The following is a 20,738-nucleotide window of genomic DNA, read 5'->3' as shown; positions in this document are numbered from 1 at the left end:
TTCCTTCATCTCTCTATTTTTGCTTCCATTAATAATTATTGAGTGATTGCTAAATGCCAGATACTGCTTTAATTAAGAAAGACAGTCCTGCTCTCTTTGGAAGGCCTTATATTTTTTATGGGTAGGACATGGGACCAGCAAGGAGCCAAAAGTATCATTGCATGTAGAGAAACTTTCCACAAAGAAAATCAATGAACTCCTGTGATAGAAAGTAATTTGACAGCTGCTCTAGAGCAGGTAGAGGGCACATTCTTCAGGGGTCTCTGAGAAGTAGAGAAACAGAGTCAATAGGAGGTGTAAAAAGAGATTTACTATAAGAGATTGGTTAACATTGTTGTGGAGGCTGAGGAGCAGGAGCCATGGCTGGTGAGCTGGAAGCCAATGGTGACATTTGATCCAAGGGTAGGAGAAGCCCCAGCTCAGCAGTCAGGGGGACAGAGAACAAATGTCCCCTTTCTCAACCTTCTTGTTCTCTTCAGGTCCTCAGTGGAATGGATGACGTCCAATACATAAGGGAAGGTCATCTAAGTCACTCTACCTATTCCAATGTTAATCTCATCCAGAAACACCCTCAGTGGATACACAGAACTAATCAAATATCTGGGAACCCTGTAGCCTAGTCAAGCTGGCATATAAAACCAGTATTCCTGTGTTCGGTAGCCTTCAAACCGGGTTCTGATTCCCTCTTCTCTCCCCTCCCTCCCTCCCTCCTTTCTTCCTCTTCTTCCACTCTCCTTCCCTACCCTTCTTTACCCTCGTCAACCTTGAAGAGACTCCTGGTCCAGCATTATGGTCACCAGCAGAGATCCTTGGCTCAGAGGGGCTGTCTTCTCACAGTCCCTGGGCAGGTAGAGAAGTGAGCAGCCTCCTCCTGGTCTCCATGGTTACCTCAGCACCTTAGGGAACTGCCAAGTGGGCTCTGATGTCGAGGAAGGTGGCACTTCTGTTGAGAAAACCATGTAGACACACAGAAACAGGTCATCCCGAGCCATGAGATGCTGCTAGTGTTTCTGTCTGAAAGCTCCAGCCGACACTTACACCCTGATGGGAATGGAGGCTCCTGGGGGAAGGTATTCACTCAGGACAGAGGGAGGCTCCACTCACATTGGGCCATGCAGGAAGGGGAGAAGACTCCAGAAGAGCTCAGTGGGAGGAGTTCAGAAGCCAGGAGTCAGACACTACTTAATGTCATCATCTCTGTCACCTGCTGCTCACAGCCTGTCCACACACTCAGCCGGACTTGTGTGGAGCAGCTGCCATCACCTGTTCCCCATCCCCAGGAGCACCACTCTCAGGGTCACAGCTGCAGGCTTGAACCCTTCTCAGCCCCATTGAAGAGTGTGTTTTTCCCAGAATCCTCAGGAGGTGGTGCCCAGGCAATGGACATGGAGCTAGGCCCTGTTCTAGTGGGATCTGGAGGATGAAGTTCCCACCCTGTCTCCTCTAGTCTTTCAACCTGCCTCCCGAGGGTCACGCTGCCTCCCAAGGGTCATGGTACCAGCCCTGTGCAGCAGTCCCTGAAGGGGTTCATGAGTGAGGCAGGGACAGTACTTTCCACATCCCACAGTTTTAGCATGAACATTATTCTGGGGGGAAAAGGAGGGGTTTTCACATAATGCTCAGTGAAACCATTACTTCCTGGATATAAAATTCCTTTGAAAAACTGGGAACAAGCCATATGTGGTGGTGCATGCCTGTCATCCCAGCAGCTCAGGAGGCTGAGGTAGGAGGATGGCAAGTTCAAGGCCAGCCTCAGCAGCTTAGCAAGACCCTGTCTCAAAAAAAAAAAAAAAAAAAAAACCTAAAAGAACTAGGGATGAGGCTCAGTGGTATTCCCTTGGGTTCCATCCCCACTACCACAAAAAATAAAGGCATATTTTTTTCCTTATGCCAGTGTCTATATATGTTTTAATATTGTCACTAGAAATTGCCATTTTTCTTTTTGTGAGTTATATCTAATCATGATAAACTGGGGCAATAAATGGGGTGCATGGTGATTTACCTTTTACACATGGGTGTAGTTTTGAAAAGCTGGTTTGCTCTTCTCTGTAGAGTCCTGATGACTTGGCTGCTTCCCAGCACACGGAGTAGCCTCACAGAGATGCCTAGTAGTGATTTGTGCAAAGAGCCAAACAAAGCACACCTGTTCCTATCAGGAAGGATCAAAAGTTCAAGGCCAGTCTCAGCAATTTAGGGAAACCCTGTCTCAGAATAAAAAAATAAAAAGGACTGGGGACATGGCTCAGTGGTAAAGCCCTGGGTTCAATGCCCAGCTTTAAAAAAAAAAAAAAAAAGAGTCTCTTTTTTCCTGTCTTCTCATTTAAACTTTGCAACTTGTCTTGCAGGGAAGTCTTTAGATGAAGAACACGGTGACATGGGGCCATACATGGTGCCCCAACTTAATGCCACTTAACGATGTAGCCTGGGGTAAATTCTGATTGACTCTTTTTCTACTTGCACTCTAGAGTTTTATCCATGAACATTTCCTTTATACGTATTGGAAGTTACCACTTGTAGGAACAGTCAGACCAAAATATTTAACATTTTCTCCTTGGTTTTTGGGCTTTTCTGCTTTAAAACATATATACCACTATTTATATCTTGTTAACTGAGGGAATTTTTGAATCTCTTTTAATAGAACTGCATTAAGTTAATGGTTTTATAGAAGTTAACATTTGTTTAGGCAACTACTGGTGCAGATATTGTACTGAATTTTGACATTTTTGATTTTTGTAATAACAACGGGTACAGACAGATAAAATGTCAAGTGAAAAAAATGTTTTAAGAGTGCATTAATATTTTGTCTTAAAACTAATTTTATTACACCTGGGTGGAGTGGCACTTGCCTGTGATTCCAGCTACTCAGAAGGCTGAGGCAGGAGGATTCCAAGTTCAAGGCCAGCCTCAGCAACTTAGCAAGACCCTGTCTCAAAATAAAAAAAAAAAAAAGGGGGCTGGTGAGACTGGGATTGTGGTTCAGTGGTAGAATGCTTGCCTAGCATGGATGAGGCACTGGATTCGATCCTCAGCACCACATTAAAAAATACATACATAAAATAAAGGTATTGTGTCCATCTACAACTATGTGTGTGTGTGTGTGTGTGTGTACACATATATGTGTATATGTATGTATGTATGTGTGTGTGTGTGTGTGTGTGTGTATGTATATATATATATATATGGGCTGGGGCTGTAGCTCAGTGGAAGAGCACCCCTGGGTCCTATCCCCAGCCCCAAACACCAACAAATTGAATAAAAATCTCTCACAGTCAAAAAATATTTTTTACTAAGATAGCCACCATCTCTGTACCTTGGCTATAAACTCCTTTTTAGCGGCCTCAAGGTTTAAGTGACTCGTTATTTGCATAAGTGATCTGTTCAAACCCTGTGTGTGAACTGAGAAGGAAACCCTTTGGGGTCTTCTTTTCTTTTTCTTTTTTCTTTGTGGTGCTGGGGTAGAACCCGGGGCTCTGCATGTGAGGCCAGCGCTCTACCCCTGAGCCACATCTGCAGGCCCCTGTGGGTGTCACCTGCCTGCAACCAACAAGGTAGCTTTGTTCCTAAGTCCCCAGGCTAATAAACACACCTCCAAACTTTAAATGTTTTTCCATGGAAAAAAGAGAGTTTAAAAATGAGAAAGACCACTGTTCTCTGCTGTTTGCAGATGGGATCATTTTTTTTTTTTTTTAATGAACATACCTTCCCAGGGTGTGACTTATATTTTGGCCCTGGAAAAATACTATGTCCTTTTTTGGGAAATCCTCACACCCACAGTCGGGACTATTTGCTGCGCACGCTTTGCTCCGAGTCCTGTTGGAAGCCGAGCCAGGAGCTGGTTTTCCAAAACCATCCGTTCAGCATCGGGCACAGACCACCGTGCTCAGGCCCCCTCGGCCTCTGAATGGAATCCCACCGCGGAGCGAGTGAATGTCAGCTGTCTCCACAGCAGCTCCCAGGGAGTGACCAGCCGGTCCTCATAGCCAAGTGGCCTTGGCGGGCTGCAGATCCTCTTGGAGCCAGGAGCCCTCCTTGGGGGGTCAGTGACCCTGACTTCTTGGCAGAATGGGAAGAGCCCCGTGCAGCAAGGGGTGCACCCTGCCCGTGGACTGTCTTCCCTGCCCTTGTCCCTGAGAGTCCCAGAGTGCCTTCTAGGGAAGCAGAGCAGAGTCCCAGAGTTAGTCCACAGACCAGCCTCTGGCTTCTCCATTTCATAGCTGTCCCCAGCCCTGCTGTGGTGGCCTAAGGACCCAGCTGCCCCTCTGCGCTCAGAATCTGGATGAATGTTGGAGCTGCTTCCACACATGCGACCCACCAGCTCCCAGAGCCCACTCGCCTAGGAAGGCAAATGAGGATAGCTGAACACCTAAATAATGTCCTGGCCACTGTCACCCTTCCTGACTGAATGCAAGAGTCCCCTGGCCCAGGCTGCAACCCTCAGGTGATAGGTGGGGACAGGGAGACTTCCTCTTGAGAAGGCCAGTCTGACGGCATCCATCGAGAGGCCACCATGTCTGTTCAGCTTGGTCCAGGACAGCATGGCCGCCATCGGCGCTGCCTGGCCCCTTGGGGGCCCTCCTCAGGCCATTCCTGCCTGCCCAGGAGCTTGATCGGGAAGTGCCTGTTTCTGGAGGTGCTCACACACTGAGCTTCCTTTCAGCCCCCAGCACACGACAGGGCCACCACCCTGCCTGTCCCAGAAATGGGAACCATGCCCGCTGCCGGGGACCAGGCCTAGTCCCATGGACAGGCTGAGGACCAGCCCTCTAATGTCTGCCTCCAGTCTCTTCCCTGGACTCTAAGACCTCCCCTTCCTCAGGCTCCCTCCACTCGTGTTTAGAAACTTAAGCAGCTTCCCTGGGGCAGGGCTGCCGATGCCCAGCCAGAGCAGCCGCGGCCCCGGAGCAGGCACAGGATGGACGTGGAGGAAGCCGGAAAGTCCTGGGGCTCCCGGGGAGGCTGTGGACTCCACACACACCCGAGCCATCTCCTCTGAGGTGAGAAACGCAGGGACCTGCTCAGGGGCTCTATGGTGGCCCATGGGACAGGTCCCTTCCTCCCTGTGGAATCCTCTGTCCCCACAGATGAGGCCAGACTGAGAGTGTCACCCATCATTAAATAACAACCTTGGCCCAGGCCTGGCAGGTGGGCCCCTGAACTGTGGCCCAAAGACACAGACACACGGTTCCCAGGTCAAGAGCTACAGCAAGTGACCTGGCTGGAGGGCGAGTCCCTGGGAGTGGGGAGGCGGGGCACAGTGCAGCTGGTCCACAGCGGAGCCCACTGTGCTGGCCTTTCAGAAGCACCGCAGCTGTCTAGCTGGGCATCTAGGGAAGCTTCGAAGTAGACCCTTATTCACAGCGACCCCAGGGGATGCCTGCAACCACAGAGGGTGCCCAACCCCACTTATTCCATGTGTTCCCTGCACATACGCACCTATGGTAAACCTTAATTTATAAATTAGTCACAGTGCCTAGCACAGTGGCCACACATCTGTAACCCAAACTACTCAGGGGGTTGAGGCAGGAGGATCACCCCTTCAAGGCCAGCCTGGGCAACTTGGTGAGACCCTGTCTCAAAATCAAATAAAAAGGGCTGGGGATATGGCTCAGTGGAGTGCTTTCCTAACATGGGTGAGGCCCTTGATTCAATTTCCAGGACTGTAAATAAATAAATAAATTAGACACAGTAAGGGGTCAGCAATACTCCTAATAAAATATAATAAGTCTAGCATTATACTACAATAGAATTTATTTAGCCAGGTGTGCTGGTGCACGACTGTAATCCAGAGATTCAGGAGGCTGAGGCAGGAGGATGACAAGTTTGAGGCCAGCCTCAGCAACTTAGCGAAGCCCCCTAAGCAACTTAGCAAAATCCTGTCTCAAAATAAAAAATAAAGAGGGCTTGGGATTAGGCTCAGTGGTAAAGCCAGATTTTGTACTAGCAATCCCCAGTACAAAATAAACAAACAAACAAATGAGTAAATGTTATTACAACACGTGAAGTATTTATCTCAGGAATTTTCCATTTAATATTGCCAGACTATGGTTGACTACAGCTAACTGAAACCATAGAAGGTGAAGGACTGGTGGGGGGAATATTGTACCCAAGGGTTAGGATGCTAGAGTCACAAAATATTCAAGCAGAGCAGAGTATCTCCACTCTACCTGAGCACCTGGGGCACTTGAGTGGGGCCTGCTGCTCACCCCAGTGGCCCTTAGCCCATGATGCTGTCCTGAGGTCCTAAAGGAACCTGCTTCTGTCCCTCTCCCCATTATTAGCACCCTGAAGCCCCCCACCCACCTTGGGGTCCTTGCATAATTCCAGCTGGTCCCAGCCACAGGACCCTTGCTCCTACTGTCCTCTCTATCTGGGATGCTTTCCCTCAAGTCTTTCCTCTGTCTTGGCATCCAGATCTCCTCTCAAGGTCACCCTCTGTGATGGTTAGTTTAAGGCATCAGCTTGCCTGGGCTAAGGGGTACTCAGCAGGCTTCAACAACACCCTTTCTAGGGGGTGTCTGGTGGAGCCTGGCCTCTCAGTTGGTGGATGGTGGCTCCTACCCAGTGAGGACAGGCCTTTTCCCATCAGCCGAGGGCCTGGACAGAACAAAAAGGCAGAGAAAAGGTGAACTCACTGGCACATTCTTCTGGAGCCAACACCCTTCTCCTGACCTTGGACGTCAGACCCCAGGTTCTCCAGCATTCTGACCCTGGGACTTGTGCTGCCGGCTCCCCTGGCCCCCAGGCCTTTGGACGTGGACTGAACCACAGGCTTCCCAGTGTCTCCAACTTTCTGCACATCATGGGACATCCCAGCCTCCAAGATCACCTGAGCCAGCTCCCCTAAGGAATCCCTCTGACACCTCTCGGTCCCTCCCTCCTTCTCTCTCTCTCTCTCTCTCTCTCTCTCTCTCTCTCTCTCTCTCTCTCTCTTTTGGGTTTGGATAAGTGGGTGGGTTATGAACAGATGTGTGGGTTGTGGATGGCAGGTGGGTGGGATGAATGGATGGGTGATAAATTCCTGCCCTTTTCAAGGATTTAAAAGCTGCACATCCTGTGTGAGGCCCAGGGACAGGGAGATTCACACTCAGTACATTAAAGGAAAACTTCCCTCTCTGCCTTACAAAGGGCAGGGCCCTGAGCCTGGGGCTCTGGGAGCCGCTTATGTTTCCTTCATTGGTAGTTGCCTGTCTCTGTCATAGCTCAGGCTGCTAGGACACCTGGCCTTCCTCCAGAGCCGTGGTCAGACTGCCACATCATCAGGCCAGCCCCTCGCCCTTGGCACTGCCAGCCCTGGCACCAGTGCTGGATACTGAGTGATTTTCATTTGTGACCATCTGACCCCTAATTACTTCTGTTAATTATTTGGACAGGATTTCCATATAAAAACAGCTTAAAACCTAGGGAAGTGGGAGGGGGTGTTCTTCATCTGTCCTTGTCCACCACCTGCCCCTCCAGGGAGGAGACTGGACACAGCTTAGGTTATTTTATACCCCAGAGATTGATTCTTGCAGATTCTGAGCCTGGCTGAGGTCAGCCTTTCGTCTGATGGACTCCCTCAAAGACCCGATGCTCTGCTAATCCTGTGTCTTCTAGTGACTGATTTGCTTGTCCAGGGGGGGATGAGTGTGATAGTGGGAAGGAGGGAGAGGGAGGGCAGAGGCCCCGGTCCACTGTGCAGTGTGGAATTAACTGCTCTTGTTACTTGTGGTCCCCCTCTCTGATTTCCACCAAGGAAAGGCCCGCCTATAGCAGCCCTGACCCTGTACAGAAGTCCACGGGGGACACAGCTGGGCCTGGGGGGTCGCTCAGTGGTAGAGCACTCACCAGAATGCATGAGTTCAATCCCCAGCACTCTCCCAACAACACACACACACACACACACACACACACACACACAAGAACAAAAGCCTACAGCTCCTACCACCCCTCAAACATCTCCTGACGCACAGGGCTACTATCTTGGCCCCTCCTCTAGTGCAGAAAGGCAGGGCCCCAAAGATAGCAGGAAACAATTTTATTTAGCTGCAGCCAAGTTCAGAGGGCACAGCTTTCACTGTAATCAATTAATTTCCTGAACCCCGAGTTCAGGCAGTTTCAGAACATTATACCCAGAATGTAAGGGGAGGAGCTCAGAAGTTCACATAAAAGCAGCTTTTTCTTTCCCTGTGCTGGGCAAGTTAACCCTTCAAGGACAACACCTGAGAAGGGGAGAGCTTCATCTCTCTTTTATCTCCTCCCCTGCCAGCTGTTTTCATGGAGCCCAGGTGGTAACTTCTCTGATCTTAAAAATGTAGATATCTCTGTGAAGCCCAGCTCAAGGCCAGAGGCCTTGTTAAAGGATTTATCTTTTTATTATCACATTTTGCATTTGCGGACACACTTCTATACTGTACTACTATACTGGATGCAAGTTCAAGGCTGGCCTCAGCAATTTAGTGAGGCCCTGAGAAACTCAACAAGACCCTGTCTCAAAATAAAATACAAAAAAAAAAAAAATAAGCATAGAGGCCTCAAGCACTTGGGTGCTGATCTCTTCCAGGCCAGTGGCCAAGTAATAGAGCAGCAGGAACATAGGAAGTTTACCTCCATTGAACTCTTTTGTAGAGACATTTTTGCCCATAGTTCTAAAATCAATTATGGTCAAGATTTCTGGAGAAGCTTAGTTAAGGTTTTCTGTGGAGGGTGGGTACCACTACCTACGGGTGCCAGATTCTTTGGTCTGTTCTTTCCTCTCATTCCCTCCACTTTTCCTGCCTAAGCCCTCTCTGTCCTAGAGGCTTCGTACGCAAGACCGGTTCGCTCGTTCATTCAGGATTTGTTAAGTGGCCACCCCAGGCCAGGCTCTGGTCAGGCAGCAGGCCATCAGGCCTCCACTGTGGTGGTTTCCTGCCAGAGAAGACAAGTACAGAAGCAACCACTTGTCATGGGTATGATGACATCAGGGGTCCCAGAGCAGGAGCTATCCCAGGATCATGGCTCAGGGGTCAGGGAAAGAGTCGCTGGTGAGATCTGTGGCATACTCAGCAATAAGGGGTCTGTCCAAATCTCTGGAGATGGCCAGTCTCCAGCAGGGCTTGCAGTAGCGGGAGGCCAGGCCCAGGGGTGGTGGAGACACTGATCACTCAAACAGCACCTGCCCCCGAAGCCGACCCCCCTCAGAGCATCTACATAAAGGGCATAGCATAGTGTCCGCTGTCCCTTTGAGATGTGTGTGAAATTCATGCCTGCAACTCAAGTGTGTCTCTGTCAAGGATTTGGGGACCAGGTCTTTGACATGTGTTCAGGAAAGGTGGGGCCTCTGCCTCCAAGCCTCACAGGAAGGTGGGACCCTAACTTCCATCAAGGAGGGCAATCCCTCAAGCAAGGAGCTCCAGGCTAGCCTGGTCAGCAGGGTGAGAACCCATCTCAAAAACAAAAACAAAAATACTTTATGAAGCCGGGCGTGGCAGCACACACTTCTAATCCCACTAGCTCCAGAGGCTGAAGCAGGAGGATTGCAAGTTCAAGGCTGGCCTCAGCAATTTAGTGAGGCCCTGAGCAACTCAACAAGACCCTGTCTCAAAATAAAATACAAAAAGTGGCTCAGTAGAAAAGAAATTGGAAAAGAGTTGCTAGCGACACTGAAAAACCAGCCTCTAACTCAGAGCAAAGCCTGTCCAAGGAAGGGACATGACCTTTGTCCTTGGAGAGACCCACAGAGCACTCCTAGGCACATTCCCACCCTGCTAAGTTGTTTATCTACAAATAACAGAAGAGATCTGCTGTGTCAGGTGTCCCTGACTCAGTCAGGCTAGGTGGGGACCCATAGCAACCCCCTAGCAATGAGCAATCAGCATGAGACAGGGAAATACCTGGGATGCCAGATGACCCTCCATGGTGTTGGGAAACCATGTAATTCAGCATGAACACCCCTCTTGGCTTAAACCAATCAGTTCAAATGAAACTCCCTCTGGTAGTAACCAATCAGTCCTACCCAACTTGTTCCTGCCAGTGAATGTGCTAATCATGTTTTAGAGTTGTTGTTTGATTTTCCCAGGGTGTGTGATGATTTGCTAAGAGATGCTAGGATGTATATGGGGTCCCTGCCTTCTCCAAAGAATGTATAAAACTGGTGCAACCCTGGGCTCGAGGCCTGTCAGTGACACCAGTTGCTGTGTGCACGTGGAGGACCAAGCTAGCTCGCAATAAACACCTCTTTGCTGTTTGCATTGATCTTGGTCTCTGGTGGTCTTTGGGGGGTCCTGAAATCGAGCATAACAAAGGTAGAGTGCAGGCTATCTCCAGAGGAAGAGAAAATCTCTGGTACTAGTTTTATTTATCACTGAAGAAGAAAGCTGAGGTTCAAGCATTAAATCTTTCACTTGTGTTAGTTCTGAGGAAAGTGGTGAGTTAGGGGCTTACAGATTCCAGAAGAAGCTTCAGATTCACATTTGGATTTCTTGCTGGGAGTCTGCCAGCCCTGTGACAAGCCTGAGGGTCCCAGTGCAGGTTTCTGGTATTAGCAGAACTTCTTAAGTCAAGTTCAAGTTTTTTTTTTTTTTTTTCTGACTTTGAGGTCTGGGTAAATTTGCCTTTGACAGTCAGGCAAGGTGGCTCACCCCTGTAACCCCAGAAACTCAGAGAAGCTGGCAGGAGATGGCAAGATCCAGGCTAGCCTCAGCAGCTTAGTGAGACCCTGTCTCAGAATAAAACATGAAAAGATAAAAAGGGCAGAGATGTAGCTTGGCGACAGAGGACTCCTGAGTTCAATCCTTCATACAAGGGAAAAGGAAAGAAGGGAGGAAAGGAGGGAAAGAGAGAGGGAGAGAGGGAAGGAAGGAAGAAAGAAATGGAGGGAGGAGGAAAAGAAAGGAGAAAAAAAGGAGAAAAAGAAAGAAATGGAGGGGAGGGGAGGAGAAAGGAAGGAAGGAAGGGGGAGAAAGAAATTGCCTCTGGCAATATACAGACCAAGACCAGGCAAGACAGGTTAGGGGTTGAAAATCCATCAGGAATGCAAAATTGTTCTTTTTTTTTATAAGTAAACTTTTTTTTTTGAGAAAGAGAGAATTTTAATATTTATTTATTTATTTATTTTTAGTTTTCAGCAGACACAACATCTTTGTTTTGCATATGGTGCCGAGGATTGAACCCAGGCTGCCAGGTGAGCATGCTACCACTTGAGCCACATCCCCAGCCCCTGCAAGATTGGCTTAACACTTGGAATAAACCTGGAATGCAAATCTCCTTTCATATTTGAATAACAATTTCATTGATTAACCATATCAATGGAATAAAGCAAAAAAAAAAATAAGAATCATCTCAATTGACACAGGGAGAAATATTTGTCTGCCAGGTATGAAGGTGCATGCCTGTTAACCCCATCTACAGGAGACTGAGGCAGGAGGACCACAGGTTCAAAAATCAGCCTCAGCCACTTAGTGAGACCCTGTCTCAAAATAAAACATAAAAAGGGCTGGGGACATGGCTCAGTGGTTATGTGCCCCTGGATTAAATCCCAAGTACCCACCCACCCCGCAAAAAATATGTGGGAGATTCAGAGAGAGAGAAGGGAAGGCTAAGAAGGTCCCCTAGGCAGGAATGAATCGGTGGCTGGTGGGGGGGGGGCGTGGAGAGCGAGAAAGGTTTTTCTTTTCATTTTCTTCCTTGTTTTTAATGGAAAATTGTTTCTAAATTGGCAAAAATGATCTATGAGAGAAGATGAAACAAGATTCAAGAGAGATGGAGCTAAAAATAGGGAGAAGGCATTGAGACACCAAGAGGTACCCATGCTTGATACAGGATGAAGGGCAAGGCCAGGGAATGTGTCTGCATTACTGGACCTTTTACAGGGAGAATGTGGTTGTGCATTACGTGGGGAAAGAACTTACGAAAACCAAGTGAAGGTTGCCCACATGGGCCCTTTAGATTGGTGGACTTTCATACACAAACGCATACATACACACACACACACACACACACACACACACACTCACACATGCACTCACATAGTGACCATAGCCTCAGGTTCCATGCTCAGCTCCAAGGGAGATGTAGACACAGCCCCTGCCCTTCAAGGGGCAGCTCCATCTATCAGGTGAGATTGTCCAGTAAACAGCTGGAAAACATCCTTAGCCCATGATCCAGCCTGGAGCTCCAAGTATTCACCACATGAGTGAAGCTGCCCCAGGGGTTGGGTGGGGACCCCAGTTGCTCTGTTCAGTGGCACAAGATGTCCTGCAGTTGGGGAATGGAGACACACACAGTGGTCCACACAGCTGTGAAAAGGTGCAGGGGACCTGAAGTGCAGTCACCAGGGAGGGAAGCCAACTGAGGGTGATGTACTGTAGACATTCCTGAAGACACAAAACCAGGGGCACAGGATAAAGCCCAGTGGTTGCCAGGTTTGGGTGGGAGAGAGGGCTGAACAGCTGGAGCACCCAGGGGCTGTTAACTGTGAATTATTCTGCATGACACTATAATGGTAAATACCATGTCATTGGGCATTTCTAACCCCAGAAGTGTAGACTCTAGAACCAGAGTCAACTATGGACTTTGCATAACACCGATGTGTCACAGTAGAGGTATAATGCCAGATTCATGGGACCCCAATAGACTTCCAGATACAATCACACAAGAGTCTTTATTGCAAACTCAAGCCTGGACTCACAACCGTTTCCAATGCAGTAGTCCCAGAGAGTGAGTCCTGGTCCTTTGTTCAGTGACATTTTATAGGTTTTGGGGGATACTCTATGTGTCACAATGTCACACAGCAAATCATCACACACCACAGGAGAATCAAACAACTCTTAACATTGATTAGCACAATCACTGGTGAGAACAAGTTGGGTAGGGGTGATTGTTAATTTAAGAGGGGGATTCTTTTGAACTGATTGGTTTAATCCATGAGGGGTGTATGTGCTAAACAACATGTTATCTACCACCAAGACTACTGGCATGTCATCTAGCATTCCAGGTATTTTCCCTGTCTCATGCTGATTGGTGGTTGCTAGGGGGTTGCTATGGGTCCTCACCTAGCCTAACTGAGTCAGGGACACTTGGTGCTGCAGATCTCTCCTGTTATTTGCAGACAAACAACTCAGCAGGGTGGGTATGTGCCTAGGAGTGCTCTGTTGGTTTTTCCAAGGACAAGGGTCACACACCCTCCCTCTGGACAGGCCTTGAGGTAGAAGCTGTTTTCAAAAATGGAGTCACATCAGTTTCTCAGAGGCATGAATTGTAGCGTATGTACCACTCTGGTGTGAGATGCTGGTCCTGGGGGAGGCTGGGTAGGCAGAGGGACTTGGGAAGCATGGAGCTTCTGCTCAGTTTTGCTGTGGTTTTAAAACTACTCTAAAACAAAACAAACAAACAAACAAATTCCAGTCTATGTTAAAAAAAAAAAAAATAAGGGTAGGCTTCCAGGTCTAATGTTGGTTTTTCCTTCTGTTTACCAGGGAGTCCTTGCTTCCCAGAATGCCGAAGTAGAACTCCAGAGAGACCCATCGAGGCAAGGGGAGGGGGGATAGAGGAAGGTGATGAGCCCAGCCTAATTCCATCTTAAGATTGGGAGCCATCTTGTCACAAAGACATGAAAAGATCATTTTTGTTTTACTATAAATTACTGTGATATCTAAACTTGCTTGGAATGCCTGCCCGTGCCTGGAACTCACCCACGCCTGGCTTTCCCTGACCAGATAACAACCCTCTCTGAAACCTGCCGCAGTCTGGCTGGGCACAGAATCACAAGCCACTCAAGCAGGAACAAAACTTTATTTTTGAAAATGCCGCCAATACCCCGTACGGCGTCAGGCAAGCAAACCGGTCCACCCACGCGGGTCATGTCTACCGGAACGGCCCGGACCTCCCCCGGAATTCCCTCCTACTATCCTTCCCCAACCATTGGGAACTCTCCAGGAGTCCCCTAACAGGAGTCCTGTAGCAGGCCAAGGTGAACAGCAGGAGTCCAATTTCCATATGAATGTAAATCTTAACATAATCATATCATCTCAATGGCTAGCTGGCGTCACCTTACAACCAAAAGTGCTATGCATCATATTATTTGCTTGTGGCTCCTAGTAGAAACCTTAATGGGGCCTCATAAATTCTGGCGTTGGGATCTAAATTTACTCCCTAACTTGAAATGTTGAGCCATGTGGATCATTAACCTACTACCTGCCTTTGTATTATGCTTGTCAAAATCCTGTAATCTGTAAATTTCAATACCCCCCCCTTTGCAACTTTTTGTGCTATAAAACCTTGTTCCTAGAGAGCTGGGGCAGTGTCCTCTAACCCATGGGTATCCAGAGAGAGTCCAGGCCGGCCAGAATTACAAGCTTGCTTTAAGTTGATTTAAAATTGGAGTTGGGGGTCTTCTCTGCATCGTGGTTTAACAGAAGGCTTTATTAAAGGACAGCAGAAATGACTTCCCCCCAGAGAAAGAAGGGGACCCAAAAGGCGGAATCTGTGGAAGGGGGGTCTCCCCTTTTTTATAGCTAAGGTCTTCTTTTAGTCCTCTCACACCCCTGTCCTTTGTTTCCCTCCATCCTGCAGTGGTGGGGGATGCAGGAGGGAAGGCCAAAAGGTGGGAAATAGGTGGAGGGATGGGCCAGGGAGGAGCAAGGGGAGGAGTGATCTGGGCAGTAAGGGCCTGGGGTGGTTTGATTAGCACCTCCCTGTTTGCTGGGAGCTACCTCCTGAACAGTTCTCTAGGATGCACCCCACACCTTGGGGACTTTAGCATTCAATAACCCAGGTGTTGTTCAGGTTTCCCAGGCTTAGATTGGACACCCTCTTCTTCCATTCCCACTATGGTCTCCATTTTCTTTATGGTACTTGATATTTGACCCAATTTACCTAACTACACTAACTACCTGTCCTTAAAATCTGGCTTTGCTTCTCCTCCTCCTCCTTCCTCTACTTCCCCTTCCTCCTTCCTCCTCCTCTTCTTTCTTTTCTTCTTGTAATGGGAATTGAACACTGGGGCACTTCACATTGAGCCACATCTCCAGTCCCCTCCTTTTGAGAACTGAATTGGGGCCATTTTACCTTTGAACAACATCCCTGGTCCACCCTCTCTGCCCTGTGTTTGTTGTTGTTTGTTTTAATTTTAACACAGGTTCTCTCCAAGTTGTTCAGGGCCTTGCCATATTGGGGAGGTTGACTTTGAACTTGGGATCTCCCTGCCTCAGCCTCCGGAGTTGCTGGGATGACAGGCATGAGCCACCATGCCCAGGTAACATTTTACTATACTGAATGCTTATTTAAAGAAATAAATCTCACTCATTTATGTCTAAAATTATGTTTTTAAATCTTGTTTGTCTTGAGAGAACAAATCAAGTTAGACATTTATTTTAAATATCCTACTGTAGTATTTGAAAGGACTTCTTATGGTTTGGATCTAGAAATGTTCCCCTGAAAGCTCACGTTTTGAAAAAAAAAAAAAAAAAAAAAAAAACGTGATCCCCAGTGCAGCAAGGTCAGAGGTGGGGCTTAGGCAGTAAGGGCTGTAACCCCTCAGTGTTTAATCTACTGGAGGAGCTAACAATTTGAGTGGGTTACTGAGCTGTAACTGTAAGGGAGGGGGTGTGCCTGGAGCAGGTAGGTCACTAGGTGGCTGGCCCATGGGGATTGTGTCTTGTTGCTGACCTTTCTTGCTTCCTCTGCTTTCTGGTTTCCAGGAGCTGAGCAGCTCTGCTCCACCAGGCCCTTGGGCCATGTTGTTCTGCCTCACTCAGGGGCCAGAACAGTGGAGCTGGCTAACCCTGGCTGAGGCTCTCCAGCTGGGAGCCAAAAGAAATCTTCTGCCTTGTTTTTTTTTTTCCCCCCTGGGACTGAAGATTGAACCCAGGGGTTCCTCTGACATTGAGCTACTCCACAGTCCATTTTTATTTTATTTTTCAAATTTTAAGACAGAATTTCACTAAGGTTCCAAGTTGGCCTGGTACTTGTGATCCTCCTTCCTCAACCTCCTGGGTTCACAGGTGGGCACTTTCATGCCCATTTAATTTTTTTCTTTCTTTCTTTTTTTTTTTTTTTTTTTTTTTGGTGTTGGGGTTCCAGGGATTCAACTCAGGGGCACTCAGCCACTGAGTCACATCCACAGTCCTATTTTGTATTTTAGAGACAGGGTCTCACTGAATTGCTTAGTGCCTCACTTTTACTGAGGCTAGCTTTGAAGTAGTGATCCTCCTGTCTTAGCCTCCTGAACTGCTGGGATTACAGGTGTGTGCCACCCTGCCCAGCTCTCTGTTTTAAGTTCTTTATGTCAGGCATTTTGGTTACAATAACAAAAAGCTAACCCAGTACTAAATTTCTTTTACAGTTTTGAAATCAATTAATATGCACATTATATAAAAAAATCACAGCACAAATGTTTATACTCAAACATCATTTTACAGTACTGGGTTTTGAAAAATACCACTCAAAACTAGTCAATGATAGTTATGCTTATAAAAACTCATGCCACGACTTCTGAGCTACCAGCAGGTGGAGTGTGAAATCTACTACTTGGAAAAGTTTATCTTGAGATCACTGCAGGTAAACAGTGCTCCCGAAATCCACCCTCTTCTGGATGCTGAACACTAATTTTCCTTAAAACTTTATTCTTTTATTCCTTTTTGGTACTGGGGACTGAACCCAAGGATAGTTAATCACTGAGCCACATCCCTAACTCTCTGTAATTTTTATTTTGAGATAAGGTCTTGCTAAATTTCTTAAGGCATCACTGAGTTGCTGAGGCTGGACCTGAACTTTGAATCCTCCTGCCTCAGCTTCCTGAGCTGCCAGGATTACAGTCATGTGTCACCATGCCCAGTCCATTTATTCATCTTTCATTCATTTTTGTGGTCCAGGGGAATGAACCCAGAGGCTCTCTACTACTGATCTATATCCCCAGCCCTTTAATTTTCACTTTTAAACATTTTTTTAATTTTTTTTTTTCTTTAGATTTAACAGCACCATCTCCAAGTGTATACACAATATGATTATGACTTGGCACAGTTCTTAAAGGTGAAAAGGCTAGTTGCTAGTTCAGTAATAAAAGATCTGGTACATAAAAGGAGCTGTATTCTACCTGCTACAGACTGCATTTTACACCTCCTATTAGGACGGAAACAAGCCACAAGGAGGGAATACCCACCCAAATTAATACTGAAAAGAACTAAATTTCACTTCTTATAATGCTTATAATTGCTTCGCCTGGATTAGGATATAAACTAAGGACAACTAACATAGTGCATCAAGCAATAAAATAATCATTTTGCTGACATTCCATAAAATCGTCAGTTTTAAGCTCAGTTCAGAGGCTATTAAAAAAAATACTAGACCTAGTAAAGTGCTTCCATTCATAAAACGACACAAGATTAGAGATAATTTCTTACCGACTCTAGGTCGACGTATACAGTAAATAAACAGCGTCTCTCGGCTGCCATATTCAATTAGTGAAATACACATCCAGCCTTCTTCGCAGTCCTGGATGTGTGCAAACTAGAAACACAGCCCCCCTCATCCATCCCCCTCCAAAAAAAAAAAAAAAAAAATCAGCGTCTAGTCTCAATCTGCTTGACAGAAGTACTCCGCACAGCCGACTTCACGATGTTCCAGGTTGAGCCTGTGCTGACAGCTCCGCATCTCCCCAATAAACAGGGAAAGATCTTTCGCAGAACAAAATGGAGGGCAGGCAGCGAATGCAGTAGCGTCAGGTGCCATCAGACTGGACGCAGGGTCCTCAGCGCAGCTTCCTGCCTGGCAGGTTGTCCCCAGCGCCACGTGGCGGCGGACGCTCAGCGGTCGGTGCTGGCACTTTGGAGAGCGGACAATACTTGATGGTGTGCGCATTGTCGCCGCTGGCGCCGCACCGGGGCACGTGTAGCGACGCAGAACCGGGCACAACACTCTCCCGTCGGGGCCCTTCAGGATGTGGGTGGTGTAGAGAGCCACCGCCTCCTTGTTGTTCCAGCAGAACACGCACACCTGCAGCTCGGGTTTGAGCAGCCGGGCGGTGGCCATCCCCGAGGTAGCTTCCAGTCGGGGCTCAGCCGCCCACGCCGGGGCCCGATCCTCTCGCGGCGTCACCTCGCGGGTGGTGGCGTCGGCGGGCACGCAGCCCAGCAGCACCGTGGCTGCGCGACCTGCGAACGGGCTCAGCTCTGTGAAGCGCTCCTCCAGCAGACCATTTTCGGCGGGGCATGCGCATAGCTCCAGCGCGGGTAGCTCCAGCGCCCCTCCCCCCGCCCCCAGGAAGAGGCCCCGGACCCCGGCTCATCGCTGTCATCCTCTTCGTGGTCCTAGTCGTAGTTGGCCGGCCCCAGCGCCCGGGCCTGGTCCCCGTGTGAGGGAAGCAACAGGACCAGGACGACAAAAAGGGCGGAGAGCCGCCACCGCCATTCTCGCCATGGGCGCTGCAGGAAGCGCGGTTCGCCATCCACCGCCTTGGTGATGAGCATAGCGAGCCCCAGGTAGTCGTTCCACGAGCTGAAGGGCTGCGGGTGCGCCTGACCCTGGGCACTCACGTAGCGGGCACTGGGCACGACCGCCACGGGCTCGGGGGCGCGGCCACTGCGGGGCGAGCGGGGCGTCCAGGAAAAAGCCTCCATGGGCTGGCTGCGGGCTGCACACCGCCTCCCCCGCCAGCCAGATGGAAGGGACACGCCAAGCCTGCCCACCGGCCAGCCGCTTAAACAAATTTTTGATACTAGGGATGAAACTCAGGGGTGCTCTACCACTGAGCCACATCCCTAGCCCTCAATTTTTTTCATTTTCAGACAGGTTCTCACTAAGTTGTTGAGGGCCTGGCTAACTTACTGAGGCTGTGAATGCAGCTCAGGAGTAGTGTGTTTACCTAGCCTGCAGGAAGGCCAAGTTCTATTCCCACCCCAGGAAGCAGGGAATCCTTCACCTCAGTCTTTTCCCAGCTACCCTGAAGCCAGGGTTCTGTGTCCTCTGAATTTGCAGCTACATGCTAAGTTTCATCTCTAAGTGCCCAGAGGAAAGCTTTTCCTATGCACCTGACAGGGAAGGCACACAGTAGTGGCACAGCTGCTTCCTGACAAGATCCATGTGATTCAGCTGACTGATATCCAGGCCCAGGGACAGATGCTTCAACTCTGATTCCAAGTACAGTGAGTTAGTAATTGAGAGGGTCTGGTGGGAAGGGTTGCCTAAGGAGACACCAGGCAGTTAGTTCTGAGGAGCAATGACAAGGTGGGAGAAGACAAACTGGCCCAAGCCCAAGGTCACCTGACCCCTGATGATGGTCAACACCCAGGATTCTGCCTGTTGCAGAATCTGCTCATTCACATCACCCATTTCAGGGTAAGCCTTACACCAGGTAGGTCTACCATCTGCAAGGCCTCCATCCCTGCTCCTCACCCTCAAGTTCGAATCACCACATGATGCTCAGAGCAGCCTTCCCCAGGGGGGGCATTGGAGGTGGATACTCTGCTCCCTGCTGGAGAGCACAGAGCTTCCCTGTTACAAGGTGCAGGTGTGGAGGCTTCCCTCCTTCAGCGCCTTCCCCTCTACCCTGCTGCTCACCACCTTTGCTGGACAGGCCTCCCAGGGAAGGAACCTCACACCCACCTCACTAGCTCCTCTCCCCACCACCTGGCTTCCCAGCAGAGTTCTGCTTCCCAGACCACAGACCCCTGTTTAGCCCTCTGCTTCTGTGTGGGTGGTGATGAGTCCATCCTTCAGGACTAAACAGGGGACCAGACCCTGAGGTCCCTCGGTCACTCTCCAGCATCTCCTTCTCTGACCTCACCAGTGGCCGCGGTATAGCAACTGCAATTTCTTTCTTTATTTATGGTGCTGGGGATGGAACCCAGGGGTGCACTACCACTGAGTCACATTCCCAGCCCTTTTTATTTTTTGAGGCAGGGTCTCCCTAAATTTTTGCAGCTGGCCTTGAACTTATGATCCTCTTGCCTCAGCCTCCTGAGTTGCTGGGCTTTTAGTTCTGTGCCATTGTGTCCAGCAGCTCAGGCAACTGACCCTACCTCAAAATAAAATTATTAAATGGACTGAGGTTGTATTTCAGTGCTAGAGAGCCTCAGGGTTCCATCCCAAGTACTGAAAAAAACTTTTTAGAGAGAAATTATAAAAGCTGGGTTACAATATCATAGAGGATTTGAATCTTACAGATGGAAGGGAAACCTCTTAATTATCTCAGTTCTGGGTTTAGGGAGACCTGGTATGTCTTTTCTTCTTCAGGTAAGAGGGAAATTTCCTGCATAATCAGAGCATAACCTAAGTAATAGACTTTTTCTTTATTTCTTTGTGTTTTTTTTGGGGGGGGGTGTACTGGGATTTCACTCAGGGGTACTGGACCACTGAGCCACATCCCCAGCCTTATTTTGTATTTTATTTAGAGACAGGGTCTCACTGAGTTGCTTAGTGCCTCACTTTTTGCTGAGACTGGCTTTGAACCTGCAATCCCTCTGCCTCAGCCTCCCGAGCTCTGGGATTACAGGCATGTGGTACTGCTCCAGGCATAATGGATTTCTTCTTTAGAGAACTCAAGTTTATCCAAGGAGGTCTTATGGCTCTCATTTGCCACCTACTGTTAAAGGGGAAGAAAAACTATTTTAGAATCCTGTGTGGTAGGAGACCATAAAACAAATCATTTGCAAATTGAGTGAGAGGCATTTCTAGGACATTATATGGTTGAAAGGTCTTGGCATGATGCCTGAGAGGGGTGATGTGGGGTTTCAGGGCACACGTGTAGATTCCCAGTCTGGGTTTATTGCTGATTTTTCAGAAGG

General features: G+C 48.5%; 1 protein-coding gene and 2 pseudogenes across 3 annotated transcripts in view; all 3 read right to left on the bottom strand.

The window, feature by feature from the left end:
* The window catches only part of LOC308655491 (rho GTPase-activating protein 29-like), a 631,986-nt pseudogene that overhangs the window by 473,497 nt on the left and 137,751 nt on the right, over window positions 1-20,738 (bottom strand). The window lies entirely within an intron of this gene.
* Window positions 17,705-18,572, bottom strand: LOC308657315 (nanos homolog 1-like; annotated as a pseudogene). The gene has a single exon. The product of its transcript is annotated as a nanos homolog 1-like (transcript).
* LOC308656780 (PRAME family member 12-like) overlaps window positions 19,156-20,738 on the bottom strand; it is a gene marked incomplete at both ends in the record, with an annotated part of 38,624 nt that continues 37,041 nt past the window's right edge. Inside the window, one exon of the mRNA XM_081308147.1 lies at window positions 19,156-19,263. Coding sequence (XP_081164273.1) covers window positions 19,156-19,263 — 108 coding nt within the window. The remainder of the gene's footprint in view (window positions 19,264-20,738) is intronic.

Source organism: Spermophilus citellus (assembly GCF_964194105.1).
Source record: "Spermophilus citellus genome assembly, chromosome: 9".
NCBI lineage: Eukaryota > Metazoa > Chordata > Mammalia > Rodentia > Sciuridae > Spermophilus > Spermophilus citellus.
This window is presented reverse-complemented; position numbering and strand designations above follow the sequence as displayed.